Source organism: Monodon monoceros, unplaced genomic scaffold (genome assembly GCF_005190385.1).
Source record: "Monodon monoceros isolate NGI ecotype Baffin Bay Population unplaced genomic scaffold, NGI_Narwhal_1 Super_Scaffold_16, whole genome shotgun sequence".
Taxonomy (NCBI): domain Eukaryota; kingdom Metazoa; phylum Chordata; class Mammalia; order Artiodactyla; family Monodontidae; genus Monodon; species Monodon monoceros.
In genome coordinates this window covers 98,517,177-98,541,758 of record NW_021703772.1, presented here as the reverse complement: position 1 = coordinate 98,541,758, position 24,582 = coordinate 98,517,177, and the positions used below count along the sequence as shown (strand labels likewise).

Sequence of the window (24,582 nt, the reverse complement as noted above, 5' to 3'; positions counted from 1 at the left end):
CACAGAAACAAAGACCCAACACAGCAAAAATAAATTAATTAATAAACTGCTACCCCCCCAACATCTTAAAAAAAAATTATTAATGCTTTAACAATTTTCAAATAAACCACGGGATGACAAACTTGAAAAGAAAATGAAAATCATTTTTTATTCTGTAGAAGATATTACCAAGAGTGCTGTTAACATCAATTATAGTTTAAAATAAAATGTTTATTTTAATCAGCTTTGGATACAAGTCAGTTTTCTGTATTTGGCCTGGCAGTGGGTGTTATATTTACCATCACATATGGGTATGTTTGAAACCTTGGAGATTTAGGACGGCTTAACTAAAATGAATCTACAGTAGAGGAGCTCTCTCTTAAGTGTCCCATTCTTTCCACTGAGCCTACTTCCCAGCTTTCTCTACTATCCTGGAAATGACTAGCCCTCCTTTAGTTAATACGTAACAAATGACAAGGATGTCTCTATCAGGTCGGGGAGGGGGGTGATAGGTGCACAATTTAAAAGCCTTGGAAAACAGGTGTTGTCTAGATGGAGAAAAGTAAAAGGAGATTAGTTATTGCCAAAAAGCTTGTGGATCAGATCAAGCATAAACTTTAACACAAGAGTGGGCTGGGAATAATCAACACTGAGCTGTAAGACTTCTCAAAGCGAGGCCGCATACACGAGGGTGGAAACATTTCTAACTCTACATGAAGACGTGTTTATGAAGAAGTTTATACTCCCTCCATTATTAATTTGCCCTTTTTTGGAGCCTTTACAGGTCTTCAGATGGGAAGAGCTCCACCCTTTGCTAGTTGACGTATGTCTTCGTACATATACCCCCGTTATAATATTTCAGTAAGACGTGGACTTGATTAGAACACACGAAGTCACTCAGCAAGTATGAAAATATATGGAGGTAATTTTAATTGTCGCAACATCAAAAATGTTGTGTGTATTTAAATACTGCATAGGAATAACTGTAGAAAAATGTGTATAAAAAAATCTTTCGAATTATGCTAAGCCCAATATTGGGTCACTCAGTCTCACCCCCAGTGATGGTAGGTGCACCCACACTGGGCTCCCTGCAGGGGGTTCCACTACTATGCACATTCTCCTGAATGACTGAAATGACTGAAATCTCACCTCCTGAGATATTTCTATAAGTCACACCCCTTTTTTCTTCGAACTTCCTCTTTCTCCATGCTAATTACCAATATGAGTGCATTACATTGAAAACAATGTGCGGATTCAGCAGCGAATTCCCGTTAGTGAGAATTAGCCAATGTTTACTTTCAGCCTGGTCCCTTACAGCGTAGGACAGCAAAAAGCGAGTTTTGATTGAGCGGAAATAAGGATGTTACAGAATATTTTGAAGTCTGCATTTCTGCCAAATCAGGCTAGATGCCTAACCCAATAATTTTTATTACATTATTAAAATATTTTTATGCATGCACAAACTCATATGTAATCCTACACATATGTGTACTAAACAATGCAATACTCAGTAAAATGTGAAAATAATATACCAGCTGTAGGTGATTCAGTGATCCTCTAAGCTTTGTTTTCCCCTAGGCTCCTGTTCCTAGACTATAAATTTAATGAGAGTATTGGTATGAAACAAACATTATTCAAAAGCTTTAACATATTACTTCATTCAGTCCTTACCACAAGCATGTAAAGGATCTGTAGTCACCTCCAGTCACAGATGAAATACAGAAAATGAGTTATCCTGCCCCCCAAAACACAGCAATGACTGGCCAAGCTGAGATATGAACTTGAATCTGTGCTTTCCAGTGCATAACCTATAGACAGTAGTAAAGAAATACTCCTGGTTGATGGCACAAAAGCTCACAGTCCTAGTTGCAACATTCTAGTCTTGTGTATGTTGGTAAACTGTAAGTAAATCTAAAATATGCCTATAAGTACTAGAAGCTTAAAACATTATGTAATTATAAATGATTCAAGGAATGAAAACTGGGAAATAGCTTTATTTTTACTCAGAGAAATTTGGTTTCAGTGTTTCGTTTCCAATGCAATGCACTTCATAAGATAATACAGCATTCATATTTAATAATACAATTTTCTTTAACTTGTCTTTAATATAGTTTAATCTTCTTAAATGTGCAATTTGCTCAGTCTTTGAAATAAACAGAGAGATTAGAAGCTTATAAGCAAGGGATGTTTTGTGGTATGTTCTAAACTCAGTAGATACAATGTCATATATATGCAGTAAGATATACATAAAATATATATAATAAGAAATTGAGGGACGGTAGGAAACGTATAATATCTCCTAAGTTATAAAGACTTCTACATAGCACCTGCATCAAATGTCTTTCATAACCAAATCATATAGAATTCTTCCACCAATAAGATAGTATATATTTTATGTTGAACGTTTAGAAGTAATAAACCTTCTGTTAAATAAAGTTTTTCAACATGGTTTCTAAAAGCTATTTTTGAGGTTCTGAGTTAAAAACAATACTTTATAAACTAAATTATAACATGTTTATGTATTAGTAAGGGAAAAAAGGAAGAATAACTTTTTTATGAGTTCATTAAGCATACATTTGAAAATTTTAATCAGGTTTGCTAGACCAAAGTTGAAATAAAAATAGTGAATCCTAATTTCTTTATGAAAACATTTTAGGTTAATGTTACATAAAAGTCAAATGTACCATAGGTATTTTACAAAAGGCATTTTATACATTACATATTTAATCGCAATTCTGACCATGAATTATTTCATCAAGAGGCTGCTATGTGCTGAACTGTGACTGGATTTCTACCAGAATGAGTTTTGTTGTTGTTGTTTATTTCTTTATGCATAACTAATGCTGCCTCTACAGCCAAAGAGTTGTTTATAAAAATACACTTTTTAGTCATACTTCAGAAAGTGAGGTTATGGGTTTTTTCCTTGTTTGTTTTTGTTTTTGTTTGATTTCATTTTTTTGGAGCCGAGGACTGTCAAACATTTTAGGAAATACTTTTCCCCATTGGACTCAGCAAAAGGGTGCCACCTGGTGGCAACGTGGGCAAATTCTAAACCAGGTCTAACTATAAAAATGTACTTGTTTAGGAAGCCTTGAAAGTCTCATCATTACCAAGGGCAAATGATACGAAATTTTTTTTTAAGTTCCTATGCACTTATCAGGGTGTATCTGGTTCTTTTTATATTATTTTAATCAACAGAATAGATATTAAGTTAACTTTTAAATTTCAAGAGATATTATTTACATTTATAGTTGAAGCTTTAAACAAATTCTTTACTTTATGATCACGGTAAATTTGTACACACACATACATAATACTTGCAATTCTTCTGCATTATGCTAATCGGAGTGTGTTGAACTATAACTGTGTAGAGGTTAGAGGTGGAGCTTTTTTTTAAATTAATTTATTTATATTTTTTATCTTTGGCTGCATTGGGTCTTCATTGCTGCTCGCGGGCTTTCTCTAGTTGTAGCAAGCGGGGGCTACTCTTTGTTGTGGTGCACGGGCTTCTCATTGTGGTGGCTTCTCTTATTGAGGAGCATGGGCTCTAGGTGCACAGGCTTCAGCAGTTGTGGCTCACGGGCTCTAGAGCACAGGCTCAGTAGTTGTGGCGCATGGGCTTAGCTGCTCCGGGACATGTGGGATCTTCCCGGGCCAGGGCTAGAACCCGTGTCCCCTGCATTGGCAGCTGGATTCTTAACCACTCTGCCACCAGGGAAGTCCAGAAGGTGGAGCTTTAGACTTAAATGAGCTTATTTTTCTTAAGTGCCATAGACTAGGGCTATGTCTCATCTCTACCACTTATGAAGTCAAGGTTGATCAAGTTGCTTAGTTTGTTTAATCCTCTGTGTTCTCATCTCTAAAACAGGAATAACAACAAGATCTAACTCAAAAAGTTGCTTTGAGGATCAAACAGAAAAATGCATTCATTGAATGTTAACTTATCAACCCAGAGGACAGTACTCAGCATTCAGGAAGTGATTTCCAAACCTAATAAGTTACAACTAGCCACTCAAGATTTTGTATCCCTTGATGTAAAATGGATATTGATTATACGCTAAGTGGGAATGACTGTTTCTACCAATAGCAAACATTTATTTTTAGACATTTTGTAAATATGGAGTGTTATAAAAACAACAGAAGTAACTGTTATAAACATTTATTTAACCAATGAAGCTTTAAAGGCAAGACTACTGAGATGATAAAAATATCTCCAATGATTCAGAACGTTAATAAAAATATTCACTTCCTGTTATTCTTGCTGCAGCTGTTCCCAGAGGAAGGGCTGCCTCTGGTCATGGCACCCTGTACCAGAGCAGATAAGATGAAACAGGTACGTCCGGCTCTCTAAAGGACCATTACAACAACCAAATTATGTGGTTCATAACCATTTCACCCAGAGGAAAGACTATGGTCTTCTACGGCGCTGTAAGTGGAAATGGGCATTTGATGGCATCAGGACAAGGCATCTTTGAGGTTTCATAAACCTCTCTACCACAGAAAGCACAGGACCTTTCTGACAACATTCAAAAGCTTAAATCACTCAAAATCAATAACTACTAAGTGACTAGTTGGAACACGCCCCTTATTTAACCATTAAGTAGAACTTCATAAAGCTACAGTTTTAGATAAATTTGTGAATCTTTTTTTTTTCCAGAAATATCGCAGAAACTTGAAAAATCAGTCATGTCTATATGGAGGTATTATATCTAGGACCACATGAGAGTTGAATGACAACGGCAGAATTAGGTCACAATGACTAATACTGTTAATAAAAATTTAGTAATCTTAGAAGAAATAGCTTAAGCACTGACAGCAATTGTCCACATCATCTGGTCATGATTTCACATGTCAAGCTTTAGACAAAGAATAGACTACATATAGGTATTTTCTGGGAGTGCTTGGAAAACCTCCAATGGGATGCTGCCATGTATATTTCAGTCTTTCTTCTCCCTTGAGAAATCAATCTCTTTCATTTTAACTCAAGCGTAATATGCATACCATTGACATTTTAAAATCATGTCAGTGCTCAGAAAGGCACTTTAAAAAACTCAATTAAAACAAGAGTTCTGCAAATGGCCACTCCCTGACTATTCGAAGTGACCATAAACAAAAACGCACACTAACAAGAGAAACAACGGATTCAAACTTGAATCTGTCTTTATATGAATTTTAAGTACCAGATTCGTTCTGACAAAAGGCTTTGCTGTCCATATACTACTTGTCCACCATTTACATATACATTTTCAGCTTCTGTGTGCTCTGCTTTGCTTCTTCTTCCCCACCTCCACCACCACTGAACTGTCCGCAGCACCTCAAGTAACCAGTTGGTGACACAGGTTAGTGAGCAAAGATTTCACGTGGGGACTCTCACCTGACTAATCATTCTTATTGGTAGCATCATTCCAAGAGCAAGTAGAGAGGCTCAGTGGCTTGTTAATGAAGTTTAAGGGCTGTCAGTCTGAAAGAGGATATTAAACCCATGTTCCTCTCCTGAAATTATTTTTATAATCTGCTAACCAGTTGTTACTTTGTGATGTGTGCAGGAGGGAGCAGGGAAAAGAGGTATGAGGGGAAGGGACATATAGTGTAATACAAATGTTTTAATAATCTCATATTTATCTCAGGGTAGGGAGCAAAGAGGATGTTTAAGAAAACAACTGCTTTGTAAAAACTGCAACATTCATCCCAGTAAAGGGATGGGGAGCTGTAAGGCATTGAGTAATCCTCACCACCTGTGTGAAACATATGTGAGGGAAATGAGAAGGGGAGGGAAAAGGAGAAGAGAGAGGCCACTAGGCAGAAGCGATGACCAGGACTAGAATATTAATAACAGCAGCCCTGGCGTCGCCTCCTCTGCCCACCCGCCCCCCACCCCGGCCACTCAGGACGATTTGGACAGCTCCCCTTCACTAGTTCCTCAATGCTTAGAATATGCGAAGAGCCGAGATGCTACTGGAGCCTGGCTGTTTGCACCCCCTTCACCCATGTCTAGCAGTGAGCTAGGAGTGTCTCTGCCAGAAATGCGTCGGGCGGCCTTCAACAGTGCACTCGGGGCAAAGGGACCATCTCTGTACCCCGGCGCCTCCCTTCTCCAGCTCCCTAGTTATCCGCGGACCTAAGTGTAACCCTCTAGGTTCAGACTCTCTAATTCAGGTAAACGTGACAGCATCTCGACCCGGCTTCTCACAGCCGCCCTCTTCTTTGCCAGGGCACCTCGGCGCTCCCGACCCTCCAACTTTGGGAAAAAGCGACACCAAACTCCCGAGTCACCCCAATCCAGGGACAGAAACGAGATGGAGATTCACCATATGGTTATGCTACAGATCCCCAAAGACCGAAACACAAAGGGGGTGGCCGGAGCGGAAAGACGGAAAAGCAATTAAAATAACCCTCAGCCAGCACAGGGCACCTCATCTCTGCAGACACAACACATCTGGACCCAACAAATCACTAAAGCCAGTGTCCTCCCAGTTCCCCCTAATTATGCCTTTTTGCTCCAAGCTCCGTTCCAAGCAGACCACCTCAAAGGTGTGCGCCCCCATCCCCGTCTCCTCAAAGGAAAAAAGAAAGGAACGGAAAAACTCTGCCGGCCTAAAGGTCATTCGCCTACTCGGGTAGCTTTGGCCAGCGCTCGTCTCACGAGCTACGTGAAGACAGGGCTCGAACCCAGCAAGTGGACGCCTCCAGGCGCGCAGCAATTCCTCCAACGTGCGTTACTAGGAGCCAAGAAGCCCCCATTCCTTGGCTCCGGCCACCTCTCCCTCCCTCGCTCGGGGGCCCTCCCGCTGGGGTTCCCTGGGCCACCCCAGCCTTTACCTCTCTCCCCCCTTCCCCGCGGCTCTCCACCGTGCGCATCCTCTCGCCCGGCCCCGGAGCGCGCTCAGATGCTCTAACTTCCTGCGGAGTCCATGCATGAGCTGAGGAAGAGCCTTGGAACTGGGGCGGAGGGAGGGTGGGGAGAGGGAGGCGTGGGAGCCGAGCCCGGGAGGAGGGGCGGGGGGAGCGCGGCTTGCAGTCTCCCTCCCCTGGCGGGCCTGGCCGCAGCTGCCAACTCTCACCTGGTCCGCCGACTGAGCCTGGCTCGCCCTGGCCCCCGGGGTGGGCTGCTGCTCCGGCTTCATGGCTGTCATCGCCGGCGGCCCGCGTTGGCGCTCACTTCCTCGCGGGCACTTCAGACTCGGGGTCCGTCACTTGGCAGCGATCGCATGTCACAGGCGCCCGACGCTCTCCGAATTGGAGGAAGGGAAAGCGGCAGCGACGGGGTGGGGGGAGGGGAGCGATAGGGAAGGGAAGAAGAGCGGCACCAGGCAGGCTCCCCCCTTCGGCTACCGCAGACCCTCTAACTCCCCACTCCCCCCGCCCCTCACCACCCCAAAGCGCTGAGAGCCTCGGAGACCAGACACCAGCAAGAGACAAGTTAGTGGAGCGGCGAGCCGCGGGCGAGCGGCACCTGACCGCGCTCGAGCTTTGTCTCGCAGTCCCGGAGGAGCCCGGCTCGCATTCTACCGCAGTCCGCGCCCCCCGCCCACCCCCCGGGGCTCCCCGCGCCGCGCTCAGCCCGCCAGGTGAAGCAGCCGGGCGCCGCGCTCCAGCATCTCCCCAGTAACCGCAACGCAGGAGAGAGCCCTGCGCCACGCGCCAGCTCCCCACACGCTCGACCAAGGCTGCCAGGCTCCACGGGTCCCCTCACCACCACCCCAATCCCCCCGCAGGCTCCTGCTAAAACCCGGAGAAGCGGAGTGCCAGCGTGCAAAGCCTTCGGTGGCTCCAGCGCTGCCATTGGGCATGCTCTAGCGCTCCGAGAAGGCAGGGGGCAGCGGGGTACTGGGGGTCCAGAGCCCCATCCGGGCCACCAGCACCTGTCGGGACCCAAGAGGGTGTCATTGCTTATGACCCGAGGCTTTGCGCCTCCTGATTTGGGTCAATGGGCAGGGGTCCTTTAGCCTCCAGCCTGGATTCCCCTGCTAGCTCTCTGGTAAATAATGCCAGTGGAATTCCTAAAGGTTGAATAAAAACAATAACGATGATGCTCTGGTACTCACATTTTTCTTTTTTTTCCTCTCTCTCTCTTTCTTTGGACACGTAGAAAACCCTTCAAATTTTAAGTTCCTTTGCAGCCTTCCCTTCGCTCAACACAACTCTCTCCCTTTCAAAGTTTGTTTACTGAGCACCTATCCTGTGCCAAACACACTCTCCAAATTCCCCGCCAGCAGGGAGTTTACGTTATAGTGTGGGTACCAGGAGCCCGGAGCATGGACACAAATCAATGAGTCAATGTAGCTCTTTGGAGGCTGAATTCCTGTGGGTATAATAGACAATGTCCATCAGTTCCATCCATAAGCACTAGCACGTGGCTTTCCCGGGCTGCTAGAAAGGACCCGCCCAAAGCAGATGGACAAAAAGCATTCTCTGAGTCTCAGGCACAGGCTGACCAGAGACAAGGTAGGAGGAGTTAAATATCCCGTATGACTGGACTTGGAACATGGGTCGTGAGGAGTTTTCAGCAGAAGGGACCTAGCATATGTGGGGGGGAGGGGAACAGAGTAACCTTGAGTCATGTTTTTTTGGCTAAGGACCGACTCCATCCTTGTCCGAGTCACTTAAGTCCAAGAACTAGCCACCTCCTAGCTGAGGGAATGTTGTAGGATAAAAGGAATTGAGCTCCTGCCCTGTTAATTCCTGAAACATGCATTGTCACACTTGTCCTAAGCATTAACTGTCCTAAGCCTTTAAGATGTTTTTTTTTTAAAGAAAGCAATGTTCACCAGATTTCTGTAGATTAGAGAATAAAAATGACTTCCTCTACAAAAAAGGTAGTATTTGACTGGAGAGACAGCTTGCGTTTCAAAAACAGATAGTGAAGTGCATATTACTAGTGACCTGTAATATAGTGTGTTGGTCCATTTTTATAGAAATAACTTTGTGATAGGAATAACTCTGCTAGCTGTAAAAGTACAAAACAAAATTTTCAAATGAAACAATAGTAAAATAGCTGTTGAGCAATTCATCCATTAAATCTGACAATCCAGGTTTTCCCTCACATGTAATATTTTCAGAGAAAGGGAGCTACATTAAAAGTATTTCTGTCTTTATATTTTGCTCTTCTCTTCATTATTTCAGTGTATTCATCCTTTGAATGTGTTTCTATTTTGGACAATTGACTTGACTTGCAGGAATTTAGTTACGTGCAAAGATTTCTGTCCACATGGGACAAGTATAGACCGGAGGGAATTATCCTCATTCTATTTAAGATTACTTATTTGACTGAATTAAGATGTTCAACTTGCATCCATTTTCAGTATTCAGATAAAATTCACTTGGGTCACAATTCAAGATATTAGTTGTATGTTTCATGTATAATGTGTATTTGTGTACATATATCATTTTTTTTGAAGGAAAGCTTCTTTGATTTAATTTGAGTCTGTGTCTTTTTGGTGGGTTCTTATTTTGTCTAAGATAAGAACATTATGTTATAGCTGTTGGGATCTAAGTTATGGGCATTAATTAAAACTTAATCACAGGTAAACTGATGTCCCCAACTTAAATACTCTATTTTTTGAAATGTGATGCCCTTGAATTACAATGTAGGATTTTCTACTTCATTTCTTATTGAAGAAAAAAGTCTACTGTTCAAGAAGAAAAAAAAAAATACCTTACATTCTGAGAGAGAATGTCTCCCGCTGAGTTTTGTATGGTTTCTGATTATAGATTATCGTCTAAAAAAATAAAACACTAATTTACAATCAAACATCTACAAAGTTTTAAAACTACTCAGTTAGATATAATCCTAGTACAGTGTAGAGAAGAGGACCTGTACCAGATTAGATGTTATCAGATTGGCAGTTGCACCCTAGCCCCCATCACACATAGAGGTATGGGCCAGGGTTAAGTCACTTATGTCCTGCCTCTGCTTCCTTATATGATAAAATTCAAAACTTTCGACTAGGTGACCATTAAAATGTCTTCTTTCTCTAAATTTCTTTGACTATATATTAATTTTATGGAGCAAAAGACTATCGTCGGAATGATAAATTATATATGTTTAAAACTTAGTGAGACAATTAAGTACTTATACAAATACCAAAAAAAAAAATCAGTAGATAAGTAAATTACGTCACAAAGGATCCTTAATATCCACCAAACTTTCCCCTGCTCTCTAGTTACACATAAGTGTATAGTAACAATTCTTGTCTTGATAATATTTTTAGAAATCTGAAAATTAAAATTAATTTATTTACAGATTATCATTTCTGAAAAGTAAAGGTCTATTAAAGGAGAGTTTTACAGAGATTTATAAAATATTTTTGATGTGGACCATTTTTAAAGTCTTTATTGAATTTGTTACAATATTGCTGCTGTTTTATGTTTTTGGTTTTTTGGCCACAAAGCATGTGGGATCTCAGCTCCCTGACCAGGGATCGAATCCGCACCCCCTGCATTGGAAGGCGGAGTCTTAACCACTGGACCGCCAGGGAAGTCCCAGATTTATAAAATATTTTTGAGTACTTTTTTCATGTATTATCTTTGATGAGCTAGCTCATGGACAACCACTCATTTTATAACACTCAGGCAATGGTAAAGGAAGTTTTTCTGCAGATTTCGCGGAATGGAATCAGACTCTTATAACTACAAAAACCTGAAGAGATTGCTCAGCAAAATCCCCTCTATTTTGTTTTATAAATATCCAAACCTTGCAACATGCGCATATTATTCAGGAAGATTTCTAGGATTCAGACTCCACTATTCCCTTCCGAAAACTTTTACTGCCTCAAATCCTAGTTTCATGTTCCCATGTAGACATAACCCACTATGTTGCTTCCTCAATATATTGATTTAAATTTCCCAAGTTGCTCAAAAACTTTCTCCATATACAGCATTGTGACCATTTGTGATGTCTTTCTTTCCTTGATATTTGATTCTTTAATAAAAGTGTGATGCCAATGCAGTACATTTCATCTTACCTAGAATTATTAATATGAATAATTGAGGATAGGTTATGAGATTTAGATAATAATTAAATTCATTGAAGATTATCGTTAAAACGCTTAAGCGTCAGTGGCAAACATGGGTTGTTCCAGAATACTTAGGTCATGTGTGCTGTATTCAGTCTTCCATTTCAAAAAGTAGATCCAGGACCATAAAATCCCACATGTCCTCCAACAACCAGTAACAAATAAAGCCTGGCTAAACCCTGATGTGTTAGAAGACAGAGTCCCTTGAGAATTTATGAAGCCGGGAAGCCTTCACAGACAAACTCTTCAGTTTCAGATCAATTACTTAAGGCAAATAGGGCTCTGTAAGGGCTGATTGCCTGAAATCTCTCCCTTCTTTTTCCTTCTCTCTCTTTCCTGAAGTAAATCTGCAATGTCACATAAAGGCCACTTTGATGGGGATTTCTCTAGCATTAGCCAGTCGTCTATTGAGTGTCCATAATGAGCACAGCATCAGAAAGACAGTTCATGAGCTGTGCCTTCAGAGACCTGGCCTGAAACGTGCCCAATTAGCTTTTCGGAGATCAAGAAATAGCTTCAGGTCACATATTCCGCTATCATTTGCTTTCGATTTATAAATCATCTCTACTCACCTAAATCAGCTTCTTGAATTCCCCAAAGCGTGTATCATGTCATTGGGCAGAAAACCAGTATGCTGAGCAATCCTCAGAAATAAGATATATATTGGAAGCTCTAACCAGTAAACTATCACAAAAATATATTAATAAAAAAGAAAGAAAAATAAGCAGGATCACTACATATTTGAGTGATATCCATGCACACTGCTCATCCAGTTCTAAGATGCTCTTGGCATTAATTTAACTAAACTTGTTGTCAGTCTCTGTCTATGATAGGAACTTTCCTGTTGTAAAAATTCATAGCCCAATTATGATCTCTGGTGGAAGCAGACAGAGTTGCAATACCCTGAGAGCCATTCTTGTTGCTCACTGGAGACCAGAAGATATTGACAAACTGCTCATTCGCACTGAGACCCAGCGCTGTACAGTCCCCTTTGTTGTTACATTAACACACCTCGAATCTTCCTTTACCCCCAACAGCCCTCTGTGCCATATCATATATAAGGGTATTAAGACAGGGAAACAATGAACATGACTTTTCCCATGTAGTATTTTCTCTCCAATGTATAGCTGAATCACAACACCAAAACATCTAGAATGTGGGCAGTTTACGTGTTATCATGATTATTTTTACCTAGATGCTTTCAAGGGATCTGTGTTTGTTTATTTGATTTTTTTAAAGAGTAATTATTTAATGAATTGGTTGTTAGCATTGTAAAAAAAATACCTCTCTTTCTTTTTGTTGATAATTTTTTTCCTGATCTTCCTATTTCTTTAGAAATGAAATCAACTTTCCTGAATCAGATGTTGTCCACAAATGACAGAAAGATTGTCAGATGTGGAAGAGTACTTAGAAACATTGGCATAACGTTTGTTCTTTTCAGATAATGTGCCTGTGATAGATAAATTTCTCTGAACTTGATATTTCTCACTTTCTAACCAAGGCTTGATTTTCTAATGATTCAAAATAACCTCTTTATCTTTTGTCCTTGGAAAGTACATTATAATTGAGACTTCTCCTACACTCAGACTTCATAATGGTTACCTAACTTCTTTCCTTATATAATTCCCAGAATAGCACAAAGCACATTTCCCATTCAGAGAAGTATTTAATAAATTGAAAGAGAAAACTTTTACAGTGAGATCTTGACTAATTTTGGAGAGAAGAGAGAATTTCCATCTTTTGTGCCAATTTCACCATGCTAAATGTATTTTTAAGAATTTAGCACTAGATTCAAACTCCCTTATGAATTTTCCTCCTGAAAACAAATAGACTAGACTATAGTCTGTTTGTAAAACAAAACAGATAGACTAGACTATCTTAGACTAGATAGTCTAGTCTAAGATTTACGTGAAAAGGCTCCAGACGATCCACTAACATTAAAGGGCCCCTGGCATTCTTCTCCCACTACTACCACTAGAGTTTCTACCACTAGAAATTCTTCTTCTATCATCTCCAAAGGAAACTGAGGCCAAGTCCTTGGATTCCCAGCCAGTCCTTTCACCCTAGAGTCATCTGTTTAGATTTTACAAATATAGTTCCAGGATATCTTGGGGTGTGACCTCTATTGAAATGAGGCACATAAAATACATCTCTCATTACTAACCACTATTTAACTCTGTTTAACCTATTCGCCTAGATGGGTTGCCTGCTATTTTTGTAGATCATTTCTTATATCCTTATATTCATCAATTTATCTGTCACCTACATCTATCAATATTTGGGAAGATAATTGAGTCACTTAATATCTATCTTATCAATTTAAATATTTATTAACTCTGCGTATCTTTATTCAAATCTAAAAAGGAGAAAGAGGAAGAAGAGATCAAGGAAAAGTGGGAAGAGAAAAAGAGGGGAAAAGACAAAAGAATGATTTCTAAAGCTATTAGGGATATTTGGGTATATTAAGTCTTTTGTATTTTTGTTAATGTTTTCATAAGAATTGTGAAATACCTTAATTCCTTTTGGTTAGGTCTTAAGTATAGCTCCTGCCATTGTTTTATTTTACGTATTCATACAATTTTAGAAAGCATGGTCCAAATTTTAATTTCCTTATCCTCTCTAGTTGATTTATATTTGATATTTTTCAATCAATATCAAGCCTATATTTTCTTGTAATGTTTATCATTTTTGCACTTAACAATTGTCTACACGCGTCAGTGGAGGAGGTAGAGAGAATCTATACTAAATATCACAGTTTATACAAATCAATGACTAGAGAAATACCATTTAATTAGCTATTTTATTGAGTCAGCAGTGTTGATATGTGTTTAATCCTACTTGATAGGGCATCAAAATAGCCTCATAGGATGGATGGGCAGTCTCTCTTGTGGTCTCCTACCCCTCCCTATGGAGAAGCCATCCACTCACTTGTCCATCTTCCCAAATGAAGTTGATGTATTAGGACTCAGCTCCTCTCACATCCTTTCCTAACTCAACTTCACAGAGACACTCCTCGTTAACACTTCTTCTAGTGTATAAATCACTGCACAATTTATGCCTTTATTCTGTACTAGCTTGCTCAGAATTCTAATTGTCACGAGAGACATTTCATCTTTCTACTACACTGTAATTTGCGGGGGTGGGGGGAGAAATCCTGTTGGGGGCAGAGGTACAGTTTCTGTGTGTGCAGGGGTTATGGGTAGGAGTCTACATCAGTCTTGTTGCTTAAGAAAAGGGGTCTTGGAGGAAATATACTTTGAAAAAAACAAATTCTTCTCCTCACCACTTCAATAGTAAGCCCTCTCAGAATTTCCTATGAACTTATTTTTTATTTAATTTATTGAACAGTGTCACCCAGGGAAAATACCTTTTCTCTGTCTCCCTGTTGTCTCAGAATATTTTACCTTTTTCTATTTAACATGTAGGAATTATATAATCTTGATAATCCTCTGATCTGCTGAGTCTGGATATGGGTAAAGGCTCACCAGACACTGCTGTGTTTCAAAACATTAAGTGAAAGCCAAATAAACTTGGAATTTTCCACTGCTTATGAGCAGATATTATGTGTTGTAAAATACATAGTATTTTACAGTGCTGAGCCTCCAGTGCTGAGAACTCACAGGGAAAAATGAATTTGGAGATAAGCATTATATTGGCAATGCCGCTCTTAAGGTATTCTATCTTCCCCCTAGGATATAAATCTTATACTGAATTTGAGGAAGGAGGAGCTATACTGGGTAAAATTATGAGGAAATGTTGACATTGAATACAATGGTTTGTCATCTTAATATAGTTTGAATTTCTGTAGCCTGTTCCATATAATGCCAAAACTACCACAAGGTTGATAGAATCTTCTAGAATTATGCCCAACCTCAGAGCATTTTTATTTTTGTTTTGCATCCTCTGCAAACATTTTAAACAAGGTTGTTTGTCTGATTTACTAGTCTTTGGACCACATATTCAAAAAGAGGGTAATAGGAATTACCATAGGATGAGATACACAAATAATAGCAAGAAGGGAAAATATATAACCTTATAAATGGAAAAGAGAAGATTTGGACCTCCATTTAAAATGACAGAACAACTTAGTACCATTTAGTGTTGTGGGGGGAGGCGAAAAGGGGCAAGCATCCCTGTGCAACTCAGTAGGATCATAGAGTATAACCATATTATAGCATAGTAAAGTTGATGGTCAAAATGACGATTCAAAAAAAAAAAAAGGAAAATTGGCTTGGCATACTTTCTTTAAAAGACAAGGTTATTTGGGGAAGATGGACTGTGGTGATGCCCGCATGCGTTTAGGCTGGATGAGAACTAGACATCAAAACCAAAAAGCACAACATTTACAACAAATCCAGATAAGAAAACACCTCTACTAATCCCTAAATACCAAAAACTGCACAGCCTGAGTGCCCTTGGTATCTATATGGGAGAAAGCAGAGGGAAGCAGTAGGGCAAATGACATACCTACAATCCCAAAATATTCAAGGAGAGAGCCCCAAAATAGTCAGTGGATATTCACCAGAAAGCACAGTGTGTCAATATAAAAATAACTAGGAAAGGTTTTGTGCATTCCAATAGTGAGTGAAAGGAAAGGGACTCTGCTGGGAGTCGATTTCCCATCGATTTCTCCCCTTTCTGCAGGTCTCACTGGCAAGAAATGGTCTTTTGTTCTAGAGTATCTTTTAAAGAATACTTGTATAGCAATTACCCTGGAAAGAGGGAACAGTGTCTCCCTCTGGAACAAAGGGAGAGCATATTTTCTTCCCATTGTAAGAGATTTGATTTTCTTAAGCTTAGGATTCCTCTTCTATAACCCACTGTGTGAACCAACATCCATCTGGGTCCAATCACTCACCTCCATGGGACTTGGGGAAAAAGAGAGCTCACACAAATATGATGATGTTTATGCTCTTTGCTGTACTAAAGTAGTAAAGTTCTTTGTCTCTGACCCAAGAGTCTAATATTTTTTGAAAATATCCATAAAACTGGTAGGTTAACTTGTTAGCTTGTAAGCCTTGTAAAATCTCAGACACTTCATAGCTCTTAACAAGCCAGGGTCAAAGTCTAAGGTGGCTAGAGCAGCCTAGATCCTTTGACTCTCCAGGGCTTCTTTCCAATACAGGAACCCATGATAAGGAAAGACTACTAGAAGTGGAATCAAAATTGAGCAGAATAAAAATAATAGAGATGAAGGAAAGAGAAAATACAGACCAAAGGTGAACAGATCCAGGAAATCTAAGAGCACAAGACATTATATATATATATATATATATATATATATATAAGCACTACCTGAAAACAAAACAGATTTAATTTGAAGTTAGAAAACCTGTCTGAACTTTTAACTATCTAAAAGTTCAAGAAAACTACATTCATATACAAAAATGAGTAGACAAAAAACTATCACAGTCAAATTCCATTTAAAGATTAGCCTTAAAAACAAACTTCCTACAAGAAAGAAAGGGAATAATATCCCAACAGATCAAGGATTGGCAAATTATAGCCCACTGACCAAATCCAGCCCACTTCTTATTTTTATAAATAAAGTTTTATTGGAATATAGCCATGCTTATTCATTTATACATCGCCTATGATTGTTTTTAAGCAGCAATGACAGTGTTAAGCATTGTAGCAGAGAACAAATGACCTACAAAGCGTAAAATATTTACTTTCTAGCACTTTACAGGAATTTCACCAACTTCTGCTATTGACAAAGAAAGTTTTCCAAAAAAGTCATGCTCAAAATATTTTCAAAACTATAACACACCATTGCAAAATGAGCTAAAGGAGATTTAAAAAATCATACAATATATGAAAAATAACAATCAGACTTTTAAAAACTCTGAAATAAAGGGACAGAACTCAAGAAAGAATTAGAAATTGTTGGAAAGTCATTAGAAATAAAGACTACTCTAGAAGTAACATAAGAGCATCTAAGCACAACAAATGATACTCTAAGGAAAATCAGGTGGGAAGGAAAAAATGATAAGAACCAAAGAGAGTTTTCAAGAGAAGATGGCATAAGAGTAAGACGCAGAGATCACCTTCCTCCCCACAGATACATCAGAAATACATCTACACGTGGAACAACTCCTACAGAACACCCACTGATCACTGGCAGAAGACCTCAGACCTCCCAAAAGGCAAGAAACTCCCCACGTACCTGGGTAGGGCAAAAGAAAAAAGAATAAACAGAGACAAAGAATAGGGACGGGACCTGCACCAGTAGGAGACAGCTGTGAAGGAGAAATGGTTTCCACACACTAGGAAGCCCCTTCGCGGGCGGAGACTGCCAGTGGCGGAAGCGGGAGGCTTTGGAGCCACCGAGGAGAGCGCCGCAACAGGGGTGCAGAGGGAAAAGCAGAGAGATTCCCGCACAGAGGATCAGTGCCGCCCAGCACTTACCAGTCCGAGAGGCTTGTCTGCTCACCCGCCAGGGTGGGCAGGGCTGGGAGCTGAGGCTCGGGCTTCGGAGGTCGGACCCCAGGGAGAGGACTGGGGTTGGCGGCGTGCACACAGCCTGAAGGGGGATAGTGCGCCACGGCTAGCCGGGAGGGAGTCCGGGAAAAGGTCTGGAGCTGCTGAAGAGGCAAGAGACATTTTCTTCCCTCTTTGTTTCCTGGTGCGCGAGGAGAGGGGATTAAGAGCGCTGCTTAAAGGAGCTCCAGAGACGGGCGCGAGCCACGGCTAAAAGCGCGGACCCCAGAGACGGGCATGAGACGTTAAGGCTGCTGCTGCCGCCACCAAGAAGCCTGTGTGCGAGCACAGGTCACTCTCCACACCTCCCTTCCGGGGAGCCTGTGCAGCCCGCCACTGCCAGGGTCCCGTGACCCAGGGACAACTTCCCCGGGAGAACGCACGGTGTGCCTCAGGCTGGTGCAACGTCACGCTGGCCTCTGCCGCCACAGACTTACCCCGCATCCGTGCCCCTCCCTCCCCCCCGGTCTGAGTGAGCCAGAGCCCCCGAATCAGCTGCTCCTTTAACCCCGTCCTGTCTGAGCGAAGAACAGACGCCCTCCGGCGACCTACACGCAGAGGCGGGGCCAAATCCAAAGCTGAACCCCGGGAGCTGTGCAAACAAAGAAGAGAAAGGGAAATCTCTCCCAGCAGCCTCAGGAGCAGCGGATTAAATCTCCACAATCAACTTGATGTACCCGGCATGTGTGGAATACCTGAACAGACAAGGAATCATCCCAAATTGAGGAGGTGGACTTTGGGAGCAAGGTAGATTATTTTTTCCCCTTTTCCTCTTTTTGTGAGTGTGTATGTGTATGCTTCTGTGTGAGATTTTGTCTGTATAGCTTTGCTTGCAGCATTTGTTCTAGGGTTCTGACAGTCCGGTTTCTTTTTCTCTTTTTTTTGTACTTAAAAAAATTTTTTTTCTTAATAATTATTTTTTTTATTTGAATAACTTTATTTTATTTTATCCTACTTTATTTTATCCTTCCTTCCTTCCTTTCTTTCTTTCTTTCTTTTCTTTCTTTTTTTTCTTTCTATTTTTTCTCCCTTTTATTCTGAGCTGTGTAGATGAAACGCTCTTGGTGCTCCAGCCAGGAGTCAGTGCTGTGCCTCTGAGGTGGGAGAGCCAACTTCAGGACACTGCTGCGCAACAGACCTCCCAGCTCCACGTAATAACAAAAAGCGAAAATCTCCCAGAGATCTAAACTCAACGCCAAGACCCAGCTCCACTCAGCGACCAGCAAGCTACAGCGCTGGACACCCTATGCCAAACAACTAGCAAGAATGAACACAGCCCCATCCATTAGCAGAGAGGTGCCTAAAATCATAATAAGTCAACAGACACCCCAAAACACACCACCAGACGTGGACCTGCCCACCAGAAAGACAAGATCCAGCCCCATCTACCAGAACACAGGCACTAGTCGCCTCCACCAGGAAATCTACACAATCCACTGAACCAACCTTAGCCACTGGGGACAGACACCAAAAACAATGGGAATACAAACCTGCAGCCTGCAAAAAGGAGACCCCAAACACAGTAAGATAAGCAAAATGAGAAGACAGAAAAACACACAGCAGATGAAGGAGCAAGATAAAAACGCACCAGACCTAACAAATGAAGAGGAAATAGGCAGTCTAGCTGAAAAAGAATTCACAATAATGATAGTAAACATGATCCACAATCTGGGAAATAGAATAGAGAAAATGCAAGCTACATTTAACAAGGACCTAGAAGAACTAAAGAGGAAACAAGCAATGATGAACAACACAATAAATGAAATTAAAAATACTCTAGATGGGATCAATAGCAGAATAACTGAGGCAGAAGAATGGATAAGTGACCTGGAATATAAAATAGTGGAAATAACTACTGCAGAGCAGAATAAAGAAAAAAGAATGAAAAGAACTGAGGACAGTCTCAGAGACCTCTGGGACAACATTAAATGCACCAACATTCATATTATAGGGGTCCCAGAAGAAGAAGAGAAAAAGAAAGGGACTGCGAAAATATTTCAAGAGATTATAGTTGAAAACTTCCCTAATATGGGAAAGGAATAGTTAATCAAGTCTAGGAAGCACAGAGAGTCCAATACAGGGTAATTCCAAGGAGAAACACACCAAGACAACATATTAATCAAACTATCAAAAATTAAATACAAAGAAAACATATTAAAAGCAGCAAGGGAAAAGCAACAAATAACACACAAGGGAATCCCCATAAGGTTAACAGCTGATCTTTCAGCAGAAACTCTGCAAGCCAGAAGGGAGGGGCAGGACATATTTAAAGTGATGAAGGAGAAAAACCTACAACCAAGATTACTCTACCCAGCAAGGATCTCATTCAGATTTCATGGAGAAATTAAAACCTTTACAGACAAGCAAAAGCTGAGAGAGTTCAGCACCACCAAACCAGCTTTACAACAAATGCTAAAGGAACTTCTCTAGACAAGAAACACAAGAGAAGGAAAAGACCTATGATAACAAACCCAAAACAATTAAGAAAATGGGAATAGGAACATACATATCGATAATTACCTTGAATGTAAATGGATTAAATGCTCCCACCAAAAGACACAGACTGGCTGAATGGATTCCAAAACAAGACCCATATACATGCTGTCTACAAGAGACCCACTTCAGACCTAGGGGACACATACAAACTGAAAGCGAGGGGATGGAAAAAGATATTCCATGCAAATGGAAATCAGAAGAAAGCTGGAGTAGCAATTCTCATATCAGACAAAATAGACTTTAAAATAAAGACTATTACAAGAGACAAAGAAGGACACTACATAATGATCAAGGGATCGATCCAAGAAGAAGAAAAAACAATTGTAAATATTTATGCAGCCAACAAAGGAACACCTCAATACATAAGGAAAATACTAACAGCCATAAAAGGGGAAATCGACAGTAACACAATCATAGTAGGGGACTTCAACACCCCACTTTCACCAATGGACAGATGATCCAAAAGGAAAATAAATAAGGAAACACAAGCTGTAAATGATACATTAAACAAGATGGACTTAACCGATATTTATAGGACATTCCATCCAAAAACAACAGAATACACATTTTTCTCAAGTGCTCATGGAACATTCTCCAGGATAGATCATATCTTGAGGCACAAATCTAGCCTTGGTAAATTTAAGAAAATTGAAATCGTATCAAGTATCTTTTCCTACCACAACACTATAAGACTAGATATCAATTACAGGAAAAGATCTGTAAAAAATACAAACACACAGAGGCTAAACAATACACTACTTAATAACGAAGTGATCACTGAAGAAATAAAAGAGGAAATCAAAAAATACCTAGAAACAAATGACAATGGAGACACGATGAACCAAAACCTATGGGATGCAGCAAAAGCAGTTCTAAGAGGGAAGTTTATAGCAATACATTCCTACCTTAAGAAACAGGAAACATTTCAAATAAACAACCTAACCTTGCACCTAAAGCAATTAGAGAAAGAAGAACAAAAAACCCCAAATTTCGCAGAAGGAAAGAAATCATAAAGATCAGATCAGAAATAAATGAAAAAGAAATGAAGGAAACAATAGCAAAGATCAATAAAACTAAAAGCTGGTTGTTTGAGAAGATAAACAAAATTGATAAACCATTAGCCAGACTCATCAAGAAAAAAAAGGGAGAAGACTCAAATCAATAGAATTAGAAATGAAAAAGGAGAAGTCACAACTGACACTGCAGAAATACAAAAGATCATGAGAGATTACTACAAGCAACTCTATTCCAATAAAATGGACAACCTGGAAGAAATGGACAAATTCTTAGAAATGCACAACCTGCCAAGACTGAACCAGGAAGAAATAGAAAATATAAACAGACCAATCACAAGCACTGAAATTGCAACTGTGATTAAAAATCTTCCAACAGAAGCCCAGGACCAGATGGCTTCACAGGCGAATTCTATTAAACATTTAGAGACGAGCTAACAGCTATCCTTCTGAAACTCTTCCAAAATATAGCAGAGGGAGGAACACTCCCAAACTCATTCTATGAGGCCACCATCACCGTGATACCAAAACCAGACAAAGATGTCACAAAGAAAGAAAACTACAGGCCAATATCACTGATGAACATAGATGCAAAAATCCTCAACAAAATACTGGCAAACAGAATCCAACAGCACATTAAAAGGATTACACACGATGATCAAGTGGGGTTTATTCCAGGAATGCAAGGATTCTTCAATATACACAAATCAATCAACATGGTACACCACGTTAACAAATTGAAGGAGAAAAGCCATATGATCATCTCAATAGATGCAGAGAAAGCTTTTGACAAAATTCAACACCCATTTATGATAAAAACTCTCCAGAAAGTAGGCATAGAGGGAACTTTCCTCAACATAATAAAGGCCATATATGACAAACCCACAGCCAACATCATCCTCAATGGTGAAAAACTGAAAGCATTTCCACTAAGATCAGGAACAAGACAAGGTTGCCCACTCTCACCACTATTATTCAACATAGTTTTGGAAGTTTTAGCCACAGCAATCGGAGAAGAAAAAGAAATAAAAGGAATCCAAATCAGAAAAGAAGTAAAGCTGTCACTGTTTGCAGATGACATGATACTATACATAGAGAATCCTAAAGATGCTACCAGAAAACTACTAGACCTAATCAATGAATTTGGTAAAGTAGCAGGATACAAAATTAATACACAGAAATCTCTGGCATTCCTATACACTAATGATGAAAAATCTGAAAGTGAAATTAAGAAAACACTCCCATTTACCATTGCAACAAAAAGAATAAAATATCTGGGAATAAACCTACCTAAGGAGACAAAAGACCTGTAGGCAGAAAATTATAAGACACTAATGAAAGAAATTAAAGATGATACAAATAGATGGAGAGATACACCATGTTCTTGGATTGGAAGAATAAACATTGTGAAAATGACTCTATTACCTAAAGCAATCTACAGATTCAATGCAATCCCTATCAAACTACCACTGGCATTTTTTACAGAACTAGAACAAAAAATTTCACAATTTGTATGGAAACACAAAAGACCCCAAATAGCCAAAGCAATCTTGAGAACGAAAAATGGAGCTGGAGGAATCAGGCTCCCTGACTTCAGACTATAACTACAAAGCTACAGTAATCAAGACAGTATGGTACTGGCACAAAAACAGAAACATAGATCAATGGAACAGGATAGAAATCCCAGAGATAAACCCACACACATATGGTCACCTTATCTTTGACAAAGGAGGCAAGAATATAGGGTGGAGAAAAGACAGCCTCTTCAATAAGTGGTGCTGGGAAAACTGGACAGGTACATATAAAAGTATGAGATTAGAACACTCCCTAACACCATACACAAAAATAAACTCAAAATGGATTAAAGACCTAAATGTAAGTTCAGACACTATCAAACTCTTAGAGGAAAACACAGGCAGAACACTCTATGACATAAATCACAGCAAAATCCTTTTTGACCCATCTCCTAGAGAAATGGAAATAAAAACAAAAATAAACAAATGGGACCTAATGAAACTTCAAAGCTTTTGCACAGCAAAGGAAACCATAAAGAAGACCTAAAGACAACCCTCAGAATGACAGAAAATATTTGCAAAGGAAGCAACTGACAAAGGATTAATCTCCAAAATTTATAAGCAGCTCAGGCAGCTTAATAACAAAAAAACAAACAACCCAATCCAAAAATGGGCAGAAGACCTAAATAGACATTTCTCCAAAGAAGAGATACAGATGGCCAACAAACACATGAAAGAATGCTCAACATCATTAATCATTAGAGAAATGCAAATCAAAACTACAATGAGATATCATCTCACACCGGTCAGAATGGCCATCATCAAAAAATCTACAAACAGTAAATGCTGGAGAGGGTGTGGAGAAAAGGGAACCCTCTTGCACTGTTGGTGGGAATGTAAATTGATACAGCCACTATGGAGAACGGTATTGAGGTTCCTTAAAAAACTAAAAATAGAACTACCATACGACCCAGCAATCCCACTACTGGGCATATACCCTGAGAAAACCATAATTCAAAAAGACTCATGTACCAAAATGTTCATTGCAGCTCTATTTACAATAGCCAGGAGATGGAAGCAACCTAAATGTCCATCAACAGATGAATAGATAAAGATGTGGCACATATATACAATGGAATATTACTCAGCCATAAAAAGAAACGAAATTGAGTTATTTGTAGTGAGGTGGATGGACCTGGAGTCTGTCATATAGAGTGAAATAAGTCAGAAGGGGAAAGACAAATACCATATGCTAACACATATATATGGAATCTAAGAAAAAAAAAAATGTCATGAAGAGCCTAAGGGTAGGACAGGAATAAAGACACAGACCTACTAGAGCATGGACTTGAAGATATGGGGAGGGGGAAGGGTAAGCTGTGACAAAGTGAGAGAGTGGCATGCACATATATACACTACCAAACGTAGGGTGGATAGCTAGTGGGAAGCAGCCTCATGGCACAGGGAGATCAGCTAGGTGGTTTGTTACCACCTAGAGGGGTGGGATAGGGAGCGTGGGAGGGAGGGAGACGCAAGAGGGAAGAGATATGGGAACATATGTATATGTATAACTGATTCACTTTGTTGTAAAGCAGAAACTAACACACCATTGTAAAGCAATTATGCTCCAATAAAGATGTTAAAATAAATAAATAAATAAAAATAATTTGGCCAAAAAAAAAAAAAGAAGAAGAAGAACCAAAGGGAAGTGAAGAAAAAAAGAAAGATGTTCAAGAGAAAGCAACAAATATTGTACGTGGAAAGGAATATCCAACATACAGATTATGGGAGTTCCTGAGTGGGAGAACAAATCAAGGGGCAGGTAGGGGGAAAGAAATATTAAAAACAGCAATTTAAGAAAGTGATCTGGACGTTGAAAAAACAATTTAAACTACTTATTCAAATATCATATAGTATGCCTGGGATTATTAACGCAGCGCAGTCAATACCAAGTTAAATTAAGGGATCTTAAAGGAAAATAAATATTTATTTGGGCATCTAGGCAAAAAAACACTTAAAAAGTAAATAATATTATATTATCATTAGATTTTTCCACAACAACACTTTATCTTAGGGGGAAAAATA

General features: G+C 39.8%; 1 protein-coding gene across 7 annotated transcripts in view; it reads right to left on the bottom strand.

The window, feature by feature from the left end:
- DPP10 (dipeptidyl peptidase like 10) overlaps window positions 1–24,582 on the bottom strand; it is a 1,301,728-nt gene that overhangs the window by 649,786 nt on the left and 627,360 nt on the right. The window contains exons 1-2 of one of the 7 annotated variants that reach the window (XM_029225836.1): window positions 7,041–7,130; window positions 6,799–6,918 (exon numbers count right to left, since the gene is read on the bottom strand). The exons of 3 other annotated variants lie outside the window; for them this stretch is intronic. In XM_029225836.1, the coding sequence (XP_029081669.1) occupies window positions 6,799–6,918; window positions 7,041–7,112 (192 nt within the window). In that variant the 5' untranslated portion in view covers window positions 7,113–7,130. Of the gene's footprint in view, window positions 1–6,798; window positions 6,959–7,040; window positions 7,137–24,582 lie in introns of those variants that run through there. 3 more of the 7 variants (XM_029225845.1, XM_029225837.1, XM_029225840.1) reach the window with 3 other exon arrangements.